Source organism: Prionailurus viverrinus, chromosome A2 (genome assembly GCF_022837055.1).
Source record: "Prionailurus viverrinus isolate Anna chromosome A2, UM_Priviv_1.0, whole genome shotgun sequence".
NCBI classification, from domain to species: domain Eukaryota; kingdom Metazoa; phylum Chordata; class Mammalia; order Carnivora; family Felidae; genus Prionailurus; species Prionailurus viverrinus.
In genome coordinates this window covers 164284734-164298812 of record NC_062562.1, presented here as the reverse complement: position 1 = coordinate 164298812, position 14079 = coordinate 164284734, and the positions used below count along the sequence as shown (strand labels likewise).

Below are 14079 nucleotides of genomic sequence, written 5' to 3'. Positions count from 1 at the left end.
CAAACCCGCTTGATTTCCCCTGCGGTGCCAAGCGCTGCTTGTGGGGGGCACCAGGCAGGGTGGGGGGCTCAGGTGTGACGGAGGGCCATTTGGGTCTGTGGGATGCACCCAGAAGCACCTCCACTCTCCCTCGTGGTTGGTTTTTCTGCTCCAGGAAGGGGACGTCAGAGTGTGGGAGCCCCGTAATTATAGTTCCCTAGCTGGCCAGGCAGTGTGTGGCCCCCACGGAGGGTTCAATGCCAAGGATAGCACAGTCTCGGTTGGTGGCTTGGCATTTCGTGTGTGTGTGAGTCAATAAAGCCTCTCCAGAAACCCAGACTTGGTCTTTTCAAACCCTATCTTAAGATTTGTCTCCGTAGAATAGCGAAATGCCAGGGCTGAAAACAGCGCTGGGATTAAGGGCTGTCCCTCCTGTCACAGATGGCTCCTGTGTTCAGTCTGCCCCTGCCTTCAGAAGGGCCCAGCGGTCCGAGGTAGCCCATTAGAACATCATTTCCTTTTCATAAGATCTGGGTGTTTCCCGCACTCTGAGCTGTGATCAGTCATTTATACCTCAGTATGAATGAGCTTATGAGCGCCTTTTCCAGTATCCGTTTCGTTTGGGGGGAAAGACAGACTCCCGTTCGAGTCTTGCTGCGTGCCTGGCACTGTGGAGGAATGAGTCACTCAGGTGAACCAGACGAGGTCCTTGCTGTCAACCGGCTGCCGGTGTGGGAGGGACCAGGGCAGCGTGAGCAGGTGCCCGGGGGAAATTCGCACGGCGCTCACCCGGCTAGTGACGCAAGAGTGACTGCTTTCATCTCGAAGGTGAGGCGTGAACAGATGAGGCTATGATGGGACAGCGGGGCCTTTCTGAGTCTGCTGCTCTCCTTCGCGTGTGGCACGTGTTCCCCAGGACAGTAAAAATAGGCCTGTTTGGGCTGTTTCCTGTTTTTCCACTCAACTCTGCTGGGATGGAAACCCTTTCCTATCCGTCTCTATCCCGCCTCCAGCTATTTTCTTTGGGGATTTCTTGTGGCGAAGTGAAGGCTCAGCTGTGTGTACAGAGCCCCCCTTCCCCCGAGTGGCCCCCCTCTCCTTCCCAGAGGCAGCCAAGATAATATGTATATTATAAGGGTATGCAATATACCCTTAATACACACATCTATGTTATATGCCCTTAATATAAATGATTACAAATTAATACATTAGGTGTGCATAATACATAATGTACATACGCACACACGCACACACACACACACACACACACACACAAAGGGTTTTGTTTTAAGGACTTAGCTCATCTGTGGGACTCTTGAGTCCTAAATCCACAGGGTGGGGTGACGGTTGGGAGTTCAGGCAGGAGCTGGTGCTGAGGTCTTGGGGCAGAATTCCTACTAATTTTGAAAAGCTCAGCGTTTTTGGTTTTTTTTGTTTGTTTGCTTTTTGAGAGTGAAAGAGAGAGAAGGTGCATTAGTGCATGCAAGTAAGGGAGGGGCAGAGAGAGGGAGAGGGAGACTCCCAAAGCAGGCTCCGTGCTGTCGGCACAGAGCCTGATGCGGGGCTCGATCCCATGACCGTGAGATCGTGGCTTGAGCCGAAATCAAGAGTCGGACGCTTAGTCGACCGAGCCCCCCGGGCGCCCCTGGAAACCTCAGGTTTTGCTCTAAGGGCAAAACTGGGCGATTGGGTGAAACCCACCCACGTCACGGAGGGTCATCTCAGACCGTAGATGCTCATCTACAAGGACCTTCACGGCAACACCTCCACTGGTGGTCGATTGAGGCACTGGAGCCTCTGGCCCGGCCAAAATGACAATAAAATTACGCATCGCAGATTCCCTGATGGCACTAGGTCGGCCGAGCCCAGAGCTCCCCCTTCTGTGACATCTCCCACCTCCCATCGCCAGGCTTGGGCAGGAAATACCCCCCCGTGGAGATATGGATTGTTCTGGATTGAGGCAGCAACCTGCCACCCAGGTGGTCCCTGTGGGTAGCCCCCCCCACCATGGTAATGACCGAGACTTCCTCCTGGCCGACCTGAGCCCACTCAGACCCCTGGAGCCTCCTCCCCACCTGCCCTCCTTCTTCCCTTCTTCTGGGAGGAGCCGGGGGCTCGGAGACAGCAAGAAACGGGGTTGATTCCAGCTCCTAATGCTCGGTGGTTAACAGAGAGAGGCTGGACTCAACCCGGCCTGGACATGTGCCTCTCAGGGGTCACTCTGGGGGCCCGAGTGAGGAGGGACGGGGAGGGGACCCCGGGAATGTGGACCGGGGGCCCTCAGACCTTCCAGAGCACCAGCCAGTTCCCTCTGCACGGCGTCCTCAGCCGTAAGGCCAGGCGCCCGTGGGGCCCTTCCGAGCTTCCGTGTAGCAATAGTCGAGCAAAGGCTGCTTACGAGGCAGGGCAAGGCCCAGCTGCCTCTTAAACAAGAGGAGACCAGGAGCAGCTGGCCCTTGGTAATCCCTCCCTCGAAGGGCTGCGCACGAGGTGTCTGTCACCCTGTCCTTCGCCGTGGGGAGGGGATCGGGCCTGCTGTCTCGTTACAAGGAGGGACAGCCGACGTCTGCAGAACCTTTGCAGCTTCGTTTCAGGCCGCGGTCGAGTGGAACGTGACAGGCCACCTGGGCTTTCCAGGTTGACAGTTGACCCGGGACGCGGCGGGCGGTGGGGGGGGGGGGTGTCCCGGTGATGCACCTGTGCCGTCCCCAGTCCCGAGGACAGGTGTGGCCCCCCGGCCAGTGGCCTCACCTGACAGAGTGAAGAACCGAGGCTCCCGGAGGCTAAAACGAGGGGGAGTTCTGGAGAGAGAACGGTTTCCCGGCTGGTGCTTCTGTCGTGCCAAAGAAGCCGCCGGGCGAGGAACTGGGGACGGCCGCAGGACAGGGTAGTTCCTCAGCACGGGGCAGGGTCAGGCCGCCATGCTCCCGCCCCTCCTGGGGCCCAGGGCTCCTTTCTTTGGAGAAAGGCCAGCTCGGCGCAGGGGCCCAAGTACTTTCCTTGGCACCGAGGCCCCGGGGCAGCGGGTGGGGGAGCCCAAACCAGCTGTCGAATCAGTCGGGACCCCCAGGTGGGGGGCATGGGGCAGGCAGGGTGGCTGCAGGCGGGAAAAGGAGCGGTTTTCTTGTCTTTTTCACATCAGGAAGCCTCTCCAACTGCAGTCAGAAACCACGATGTCCTCTGTGGAAAATCAAGAATTCTGGAACTTCTCCGAGAGTTAAGTTTAGGCTTTGCCGAATTTGGCCCCTGGCCCTCCCCTGTTGCCGAGTTCCAGCGATGCAGGGTTTGTTCCTTATTTTTCGGAGAGTGGTTATATAACGTGAATGTTTTCCAAAGGCCCCAACTGACCATGGCTCTGGTCGCCACCCCCCACGTTGGTACCAAGAACTGCCCGTTGGGCGGCTTTGAGGGATGGCGCTAACCCAGGCCATCTGGAGACACCTCACTCGCGCCTCCCACCTGAGGTGCTTGCCAAGGCCCTCACCGCAAGGGGTGAACTTCAAGCCACAGCAGATGAGACACAGACGAGGCTAAATCACGTGAGCAGCAGCCCTTGGCGTGACGGGGACGAGGAGAGTCGGGGACACGGGCAGGGCAGGCGCGTTCCGTGTGGAACCTGAGTGACCGAGTACCGGTGATTCTGAGGGTGCCGCTCACAGCCTTCCTGGAATCGTGCCAAGCATCCATGAGGACGCGCCTGGCATTTGTGTCGATGACCCGGGTGCTTAAGATAGAGGGGCCTCAGAAACCAATGGGATAGACAGAAGGTTAGCACTTAGGAGGCAGAGGAAAGTCACGTCAAGATAGAAAGAAGTGCGGCTGGCTCATCGCCACCTCCTCTCTGAGGCATCAACGGGGAGCATGGCTGTGCCCTCGCCCCTCTGCAGGTGCAGCCCATGTTCATGGACACCCTGCCCCCAAACCCGGAGTTTCTAAGGCGGGGGAGATGACTTAGAAGCCTGAGAATAGAAGAAAATTATGTTCGTGACGAATCGTAGAAGGTGAGAGGGTACATTTTACTTCTTGACGGGGTTCCTGATCCCAGGATGACATTTAGTTCAGCGAGAAAAACCCAGACCGCGGGAGCTGAAAGGCATCTTCTGGAATTATCCGGTTAATCCCTCGTACTTGACAGATGAGAAGCTGAATGCAGACGTGTCTGAGACTCCCTCCCTCCCTCCCCCCCCACCCAGTCCAGAGCTGGGGCTGGAACTCAGCCTTCTGGCTCCTTCCTTCCTTGCACACGGGTCGTGTTCTTGCGTGCGGAGGGACGTGGGACCCGGCTGTGCCCATCACCAGCCCTTCCCAAGCCTGGGGTGGCTCCAGATGTCGCTGGTGCCCTGTGTACTCGGGTCTGCTCAGTGGGAGCGGAGAATGAAAACCATCCTAGATGTGTTCCTTCCTCAGTAGGAATCAGCCTGCTGCTAATTGCACAGGAATGTCCTATTGTGACCCTGATATTTAAAACCCCTGGCCGGCCCTCAGGTGCAGGCCACGGGCCCCTGACATTGGCAGCCTTTCTGTTTGTCCTGTGTTTGTGCCTTCGTCAGGACTGTTCCTGGGGTATCCCAGCTGCATCAACAAAGGAGTTTTGTAAGACCAAAAGGTCAGAACCTCACCCGATCGATACGCACTTACCTCGCACCTACGCTCGAGGCTAAAATATGAGTAAGACAGCCCCTGTCCTTCAGGGATTCATAAGTCAGTTGGGCACGGTATAAAATCCATTATCTTCTGGGGTTCGGGACGCGTGGCAGGGGACTGGCCCCCAAACTATGCGAAGCGTAGGCATGCCGGCATGTGGAGCGATGGCACTCGGTGATGGGACGCCGCTCTTGGCGACATCAGCGTGAATTGCTTTTGATGAACAGTAGGCCTTCAAGAGAAAGCGTCATAAGCTGCCTTGGGGCTGAAGCGCTGAACCGTACAAACCCCCACTCCTCTTTCTTGTCCCCCGAGGTTCCGCTGTGCCAAGGATACTCAGTTTGCGTCTTCCCAGCCTCTGATACCGAGTTGGGTTTTGTTCGCGGAGCTGAGCCATCGCAAGGAGGTGGTGGGATTGAGCGGAAAGAGCTCTGAGCGGGAGTGCGTGGCCCCGGGGCTGCAGGGCCTGATTGCTACTGTCCGCCTGTCTGGCTCGGGCAAGTGGCTTAACCTCTCTGACCCTCAGTATCGTCATCTGTGGACTGGGATGGTACCGCTTGCCTTCCCTACTTGTATGGGCCGCCCTAAGGACCAGAGAAAGGTTTAACAAGGACACGCTAAGGGCAGATTAATAACAGCTCTGTTGCCGATACCTTTTTTGTGGTAGAATGTTGGCTTTTGCCTGAATTTCTGAAGAGGGTAGGGATGGGGCTGTGGGGGTTAAGTGAACTATTTTTTTTTAATGGTTATATATTTTTGAGAGAGAGAGAGTATGAGCAGGGGAGGGGCAGAGAGGGGTGGTGGGGGGCGGGGACAGAGGAGCTATCAGCACAGAGCCTGATGCAGGGCTTGAATCCACGAACCATGAGATCATGACCTGAGCTGAAGTCGGACACTTAACTAAGCCACCCCCGCACCCCTAAATGAGCTACTTAAAAAAAAATTTTTTTTAACATTTATTTATTTTTGAGACAGGGAGAGACAGAGCATGAACAGGGGAGGGGCAGAGAGAGAGGGAGACACAGAATCTGAAATGGGCTCCAGGCTCCGAGCTGTCGGCACAGAGCCCGACGTGGGGCTCGAACTCACGAACTGCGAGATGATGACCTGAGCCGAAGTCGGACGCTCAACCGACTGAGCCCCCCAGGCGCGCCTCCTAAATGAGCTACTTTTAAGGTCAGCTCACATCTCAGCGATTTTTCCAAACTTAGGTCTTTTCTCTTTTATCCTTATGCTTTCCCGACAGGCGACTTTATCAGCCCAAATCCTGAAAATTCACTTTCCCCAGAGACCCTGGCAGTGGTCTCCAGAGCCTGCGGTCAAGGTCTAGGCTATAGCGTGTGCGGCTGATGACGATCCCAGAGTCTCTTGGCCGCAACCAGGTCTTAAATGTCTCCTAGCGCCTCGACATGGCCCAGCAAGGTGCCCACCTGGCACCGCGGGCGGCCTGACCGGCTGGCAGACCAGAAACGGAGGTTCAGGGACGGCGAGGAGAAGAGAAATCGGTGAGGAAAGGGTGAGGCTCTGGTGGGAATTTAAAATTTCGAAAGCCCGTAAACGGGAAGTTCCAGGAGCCTGAACCTTCTGGAATGTCAGCTGAGCTCGGAGGCCAGGCCTCCCGTTATTCCACCAGCTGATAGCCTTGTGGCCGCAGTTGCAGTTCGAGATTTTTCCCATGCCTGGTCTCCCAGGTGTGTGCTGTTTCTTGGGGAGCTCTGAGAGATGAGAGCCAAGATTAGCGTCATGGAATGTGGGGCGGAGGAACCTTCCAGCAAAGCCCGCCACTCATGCCAAGGGACTTCCCTGTGGGGATGCTTGACTGAGCAGACACACCGCAGCAGTCGGATGGCTTGGGACTTCCGTGAGCTCCCCCTGGTCAGAAATAGGGGCGGGGGACCCGCTGCGACCCCTCCTGGCGGCCCCCCGTGGCCACGGGCCACCTGCGGCAGGAGCCGGCCCAGCATTCTGGTCTCTCCCGTTCCCAGACCGTCTTAACGTGAGTCCTTTAGCCACTGGGGCCTCAGTTGCTAGAGCGTGATGGTTCCACAAGGAACAAATGAGTGTTTGTGCGAAGGCTTCTGCGTGTGGAGACCGCCGTACTGCACAAATGTTGGAGGGTAATGATTATTTGAAACCGGAGAGGAATGTACTCATTAAAACAGGAGATAAGCATCCCACACCGTGTTCCTGCTCACTTCCCAGAGAATTGCAGCCGCGTGGGGCCTGCTCGTGGGCACAGACTGCGTGCCCCCCTCCCCCCCTCCCCGCTGGCTGCCCAGGGGAGGGGGTGCTGATCCGAACGGTGCCGTGTGCCCGCTGTGTGCCCGGCAATTGCAAGGCGGAAAGTGGGACTAGCTTTCCCCTTGCCCCTGATGAACGCAAAGCCTAGTTAGAGAAACAGACTCGTAAACGATCCTAATACGGCACGCCAAGTCCCGTCATATAGGTTAGGAGTTCGCCGTGTGAACCAGGATTGGGGGTGGTGGGGGGCGGGAAGACCAAAGCGGGTGAGGAGCTGGGGACAGTGCTGGCTAGCACTGGCCATTCACGCACGGCCCTGGGGCAGGCTCTGTGCTAGAGGCCAGCGCTGTCCTGGAGGGACTAGAGTGAAGCAGGGTCTGTTCTCCTGGGAGGGGGTGGACAGCGGCCAAAGAGCAGCCTCGAAGTGAGGTGTGTGAGGAGTTGAGACGGCGTTCCGGACCGTGTCCACAGACACGCGGCCGCGATTGGAAAAACCAGCCTGCCTGAGAACTTGCTGAAGGGAGACGGGGTTTTAAAAGCACATCAGAAACAAGGCTGCAGAGAAGCACATCAGAAACAAGGCTGCGGAGGTCGGCGGATCCACGGGGCCCGGTCTGGAGACTGCAGGGCCCGGATGAGGGCTCCTGACCGTGGCTCCTCCCGGCAGTCAGCTGTGGCCCTCCACCCGGGCTGCCGGCCCAATCACCGAGATGCCTGGACTGCACCGTCGATGGATCAGCTCCCTTCCACCGCGGGACCCAAGCTCCCCAAGTGCAACCAGGCCCGAGACCACGGACCTCAACACCAGGGAGGCTGAGTCTGGAATCTGCACGCGTAAGAGCTCATCAGCACGCACTGGTCAACCAGGGGTGGGAGCCATTGCCGAGTCCCTGGGGTGCCAGGGGAGAGGCCGGCATAATGAGACCCACGTTTTCAGGGATCACTCTTCAAGCAGAGGTTTGGAGATGGCCTGAGGGGGGTGGGGCTGAAGGTCTCAGAGAACAATTAGGCAGCCCCAGAGAGAGCTGGGGGAGGAGGATACAGACCTGGACCCCAGCAGCAAGAAGGGTGGCGGGGACAGAATGGGTTACAAGAAAGCCTGGGTACACAGGGGCGCCTGGGGTGGCTCAGTTGGTTCGGCGTCCGACTTTGGCTCAGGTCATGACCTCACTGTTCACGGGTTTGAGCCCCGCGTCGGGCTCTGTGCTGACAGCTCGGAGCCTGGAGCCCGCTTCGGAGTCTGCGTCTCCCTCTCTCTCTGCCCCTCCCCTGCTTGCGCTCTGTTTCTCTCTCAAAAATAAATGGATGTTAGAAAAAAAAGAAGAACAAAGTGAGATGTTTCACAGTTCCTGATCTCAAACTTACTACAGAGGTGTAGTCATCGAATCAACGTGATACCAGCACGAAGACAGACATGCGGCCCCCTGAGATAGAATACAAAGCCCAGAAGAAACCCTCACATGTGTGGCCAAGCTGAGATGTGTAGCAAAAGTGTCAACGCCATTCAGTGGGAAAAGACCGTCTTTTCTTTCATTTTTTAAATGTTTACTTATTTTTGAGTGAGGGAAAGAGCACACGCAGGGCAGGGGCGGAGAGAGCGGGGGACAGAGGATCCGAAGCGGGCTCTGGGCTGACAGCAGCGAGCCCGACGCAGGGCCTGGACTCACGAACCAGGAGATCATGACGTGAGTCGATGTCAGACCCTCAACTGACTGAGCCACCCGGATGCCCCTCTTTCTTTCTTTCTTTTTTTTTTTTATTAATTTTTGGAGAAACAGAGAGAAACCATGAGAGGGGGAGGGGTAGCGAGAAAGGGAGAGGGAGAATCCCAAGCAGGCTCTGTGCTGTCGCTGCAGAGCCCGACTCAGGGCTCGATCCCACAAACGGTGAGACCAGGACCTGAGCTGAAATCAACCGGCTGAGCCACCCAGGGGCCCCAAAGGCAGTCTTTTGGATGCATGGTGCTGGGAACATGAATATACCCCTGGAAAACAGGGAAGGTGGGCCCTCACCTTAGACCATAGAGAAAATCTGACTCAGAACGGACCTCAGACCTCAGTGTAACAGCTACACCTAGAAAAGGTTTAGGAGACAACACAGGGGAAGAGACGCTTGACATTGGATTTGGCAGCAAAGTCTTCATCATGTCACCAAAGGCACATGCAACAAAGTAAAAACAGATAGATCGGACGACCTCAACGTTACGAGCTTCTGGGCATCAAAGGACCCGATCGCCAGAGTGCAAAGGCAACCTACAGGATGGGAGAAAATATGCACAAAGCATCCATCCGACAGAAGGCTGGCGTCCAGAATGCATAAAGAACTCCCACCAAATCACCAGCAAACAACCTGGTTAATAAATGGCCAAAGGACTTCCTGAGCAGGCATCTTTCCAAAGAAGAGGGAACATCCGTCTCCAAATACAGTCACGTTCTGAGGTTCTGGGAGTTAGAACTCCATCCCGCGGGTTTGGGGGAGGGGGGCGTGATTCAACACCTATGTTCACGGCAGCGTTTCTCCATGGCTACAAGGTACAAGCAACCCAAGGGTCCCCTGACGGTTGAATGGATAAGCAAAATGCGGCCCGCCCATACAATGGAGCATTATTCACTTTTTAAATGTGTATTTATTTATTTTGAGAGCGAGAGGGAGTGTGTGTGCATGTGAGCAGGGGGAGGGGCGGAGAGAGGGGAGAGAGAGTACCCCAGCGTCAGTGCAGACCCCGATGCGGGGATCGATCCCACGACCTCGAGGTCACGATCTGAGCTGAAATCAGGAGTCAGACGCTCAATGGCCCGAGCCACCCAGGCACGCCTGTTATTCACCTTTAAAAGGAAAGAAACTCTGACACCGGCTACAACATCTGAAATAATCTAGTCACAGAAGGAGGGCAAATACTGCATGATTCCACCTACGCGAGGTACTGGGGTAGTCAGATTTATAGAGACACAGTGTAGGATGCTGGGTGCCAGGCGCTGGGGGAAGGGATGGGGAGTTGTCTCACGGGGACAGAGTTTCCCTTTTGCAAGATGAGAAGGGTCGGGGGACGGATGGATGGTGGTGATGACTGCGCGGTGTGAATGCACCTAATGCTCCCAAGCTGTACACGCAAAGTGGTTAAGATTGTAAGTCCTGTGGTATGTGTATGTTGCCACAACGAAAAAGGGAAAAAAGAAAGGTTAAGGACACAGGCAAGTTCTCCTGCTGGACTTCCCACGTGGGGCTTCTTCCCGGGGTGTGAGGGCATCCGTCAGGTGAGACCAGGGGAAGGAGGAGCAGAGCTGAGAGTGGAGTGATGCCGCGTGTGGGTCCCCGCCGCCCCTCTGTGCCACCGTGCCACCCAGCTTCACTGAGCACTGCGCCCCAGCCGCCAGCCCGGCTCTCCCCGCCACCAGCCCCCATCATCTCTCCAGGAAGACGCGCGTCCTGGACCCCTGCCGCGAGCCCCACATTCTGTGTCCTGACACGAGGTCCTGTCCCATCAGCCTTTCCCCAGGGCACCGAGAGTCCTGCCCTGCACGGCCGTTTTCGTCCTGGGGCATTTTCCCTCCTGCCTCTAGTCCCAGCCTCTTCTCCTCACCCCTTCCCCGGGGTGGTGGGGGGCAGTGGCCTTCTGTTCTGGAAAGGAATGTGAGCATGTTCTCCTGCTGGACGTGCTTCTGGATCTCCCTCCCGATCTTAGAGGGAGCTGGCATGTGGTGCCCCGTCCTCTGTCTCCGCTTACATCCACACCCCTCCCTGGTGGTCCGTATTTACGGAGGACTTAGGAGGGGGTGGCGATGCACACACAGAGTCAGTGAGGCCCCTGGATGAGGCCGGGTGGGCACCCGAGGGCCACTCCGCTGACCACATGCTCTCTTTCCATCCTAGGACCTGAGTTCCTTTGCCATGCCTCTCCTGGACGGAGACCTGGAGAGCTCAGAAAAGCATGCTTCTCGTAAGGTAAGCCACCTTTCTCACAACATCTCACGGCTCACCTGGGGTGCCACTGAGGTGGGACTCCCTCGGTGAGAGCCCAAGACAAACGTCCGCCTGCACATCCACCCGTGCTCCCACCCGCACATCCACTGTGCTCCCACTGGTTCATCCGCTTGTTTTCCCACCTGCTCATCCACTAATACTTCCACCTGCTCATCCACCCACACTCCCACCTGCACATGCACCTGTGCTCCCACATGCAGTCCCCGCTGCTTACCCGCTGGTGCACCTGGCCGCTGCTGGGATGACCCACCTCACCTGGCCATGCCCCTCACACTTGCGGCTCTCTAATTTGAGAGCCTCCTGGGCTTTTTCCCTTTCTCTCCTCCCTCTGGGTTCAGCCATGCCCCCCCTTGTCTCCCCAAAGGAGTCCGAGATAATGTGGAAGATCAACAATAAGCAAAGAGAAGAGGCTCAAAGTATCAGTAAATGGGAGATTCGGAGACCATCTGTGGCTTTCAGCTCGTCCTGTCACGGACAGCGCCCCCCCCCCCCCCCCCCGCCCTCCGTTCCGGGTGTCCGTCCTTCCCTTTGGTCTCCTGGCCACTTCTCCTTGCCTCTGTCTAGCTCACTGCCAACCCTGCCCCGCTGGTCAGCCGGTGTCTCGGCAAGGCTGACAGCCGCGTGGGGTCAGGCCGCCGACAAGAAGTGTGTATCCTGTGAGCGTCAGTGGGCGCGCGGCGCGAAAGGGGAGGTCGAGGCGGCCGGCCGTCAGGAGCGAGGGTGGGGCAGAGAGCTGGGCAGCAAGTTCTTCCCGGGCCCTGTTACCCACGGCCCCGGGGCGGGGAAGGGACCTCAGGAGGGGCCCAGCCACACGGGTGCCGTGGGCAGTGTCTTGGCACGGATGTACCGGGCCGCACGACTCCGGCTCTGGGTACAGCCCGGGGTTGGGGCCGGAGCTCCAGGGCGGAGGGCTAGCCTGTTCTCTAAGCATTTTGAATTGCACACAGTTAAGGCAGCATAGCCTGGTTTAGGCCTGCGGGGTTCCGCTGGCCTCAGCAACCTGTCCCGACCGAACCAACGATCTGATTAACGGTCACCGTGGCCCAGCCCGAAGAGCCCCTCAGAGGATGCCCTCAGGAAGGAGCCACGGAGTTCCTAGCCCGGAAGGGCACGGTCTGCGGCTGCAGGGCGGGTCTTCCTCCTCGCAGGGGCTGGACGCCAGGAAGCCCATCCTCGAGGTGAAAAATCTGAGGCGGAACCTTGCATGCGGTGAAGATACACGGCGAGGACTGAGGCCTCACCCAGCCCGGCCGGCCCCCACTTTGGTGGCTCCCAGAAGGTTCCAGAGCAAAGTCATTGTCACAAATGCACGACTTGGGAGCGGAAAGGGACCATGAGGGTTTATTGCACCCCCAGCGTGTCCTTGGAATGCCGGGGGACATTGGCAATGGTGACGTCTGGGACATGGGCCTCAACAGCCCATGGCCTGGCTGGGAGAGGAGGCCCGGACTCCTGAGAAGGTAGTGAATTGTTCCAGATGGTCTGACAAGGGCACGGGACACGGAGGGACCGGAGTGCTGGTTAGCTGGGAAGGTGCTTCTGCCCTACATCTGTGGCCCGATGTAGCCTGGAGACAGGCCTCGGATGGAAGGCCGGCAGAAGAATGTGGACAGGGCGGGGAGCTTGGGATTCCCGCTGATCCTGATTCCCGAAGGCCATCCCTCGGTCTCCCCCCTGCCACCCTCACCCCGTCCCCGGAGGGCAGGCGTTCCCTTCCCCTGACCTCGAACCCTGGCAATCCTCCTTTCAATTAGACTCCAGTAGCCTCGAATTATTTGGACATAAGGTCGGCCTTTCTGAGAAGCAGAGTTAGGCCACTGCTGAGAAGAGTTTCCAAAATGCCTTGGGAGGGCTGCCCTCCTCCCCTGCCTGATTCTGCCCCTTCGTGTTAGCAATCCAGTTCCAAGCGTAGACACCCCTGTGAAGGGGAGCGTGGCTTCGATTCTGCTGACATCTAGCCCTTTCCGTGGACGTGAGGGTGGCCACAGAGGGCCACCGAGGGGCCGCCAGGCTCCTCGGGCGGAGAAGTGTGGACACAGTCGGACACCCACAGCCTCCCCTGCGTCCCAGGAGCCCTTGTGCAGCTGGATGGATGGGCTACACTTGAGCTCCCCTTGACAGGTGTTCCTGAATATTCCAGCGGCCAGCCTGGCAATCTGTCACATCAGTCATCCAGGATCTCCGGGCCTCCTCACTGGACCCCTGTCCGCGGAGCCCCCGCCCCCAGAGATGGCAGCGCTTTGTCACATACCGTGTCTCTGTGGGAAGCTTCTGGTCACCTTGACTCTGCACAGCTCTGGCGTGCAGTTCCCAGGCCAGCATCTGGGGCCAGGCCAGTGCCGGGATCTCGGGGATGGTTCAGCACCATTGCAGCCGCTCTGGGTCAGCCGGCATGGCGCCTGGGGTGGGACGGGGCGTCTGCAGAAGGCCTGCAGCGAAGATCTGAGCACCAGGCGGCCTGGCCTTTGCCCCAGTGCCCTCCTGGCCGACGGCTGGAGAGTCTGCTCCCGTTAGCTCCTGAACTGCACACATCTTGGGAGTCTCTGGGACCTTTTGTTCGTCCAGAGGCGGCGCGTCGTCCGATTACATTTATCGAAGTATTGCTTCATCGCAGCCTTGCCAGCAGGCGTGAGCCATGGCCCCGTCCCCGGCAGCTTCCGTTGGCGCCTGAATCAGCATCGCCCCCGCCCAGCCTGCAGGGAACAGACGGCTGGCATGCCCGGCCATCTCATCTCCCCTCTGCCAGGCAGCGTGGGCCCCCACGGAAGAAGGGGGAGCCCGGCTGTGTCCACCATTGTTTGGCCTTTTTGGGGAGAGGTCTACTTCCCGTGGGTTCCCTCCTCCGTGTCTGACTCCGTCGGCCTGGAATTCTCAGTGCAGAATGGCATTCCAGTCAGGAGAACCCTAGGGTGCCCCTTGTTTACCAAATAAGGGCCAAGCCAGCGCTCAAGGCCCTCTGCTCCGGGCTCGTGGCGGCCACGTCGTGCCCACCATTCTCCCTTCCCCCACAGAGCCCAACACGGGCATGTGCCCAGCAGCTCCGCCTTCTCCCTGCAGAGCCCCCCGGGGCCTTGGGGAGCACGGCAAAGTCGGGGGTCGCCTGTGGGGTTAGCCTCGCAGCTGGTTCCTAAATGCGACCGACTCTCTGCCTCTGCCCCTCAGACCTGACCTTGACTCCGTTTCGTGTCTTCCGGGCTGCTCCCACTCCCTCCAGCAGCTATTTCTGCCACTCTC

The 14079-nt window shown here is 58.1% G+C and overlaps 1 protein-coding gene across 7 annotated transcripts in view; it reads left to right on the top strand.

Annotated features, from left to right (window-relative positions):
- PRKAG2 (protein kinase AMP-activated non-catalytic subunit gamma 2) overlaps positions 1-14079 on the top strand; it is a 262042-nt gene that overhangs the window by 63707 nt on the left and 184256 nt on the right. For all 7 annotated transcript variants that reach the window (XM_047849311.1, XM_047849309.1, XM_047849312.1 and 4 more), the window contains exon 2: positions 10735-10806. In XM_047849311.1, the coding sequence (XP_047705267.1) occupies positions 10735-10806 (72 nt within the window). The remainder of the gene's footprint in view (positions 1-10734; positions 10807-14079) is intronic.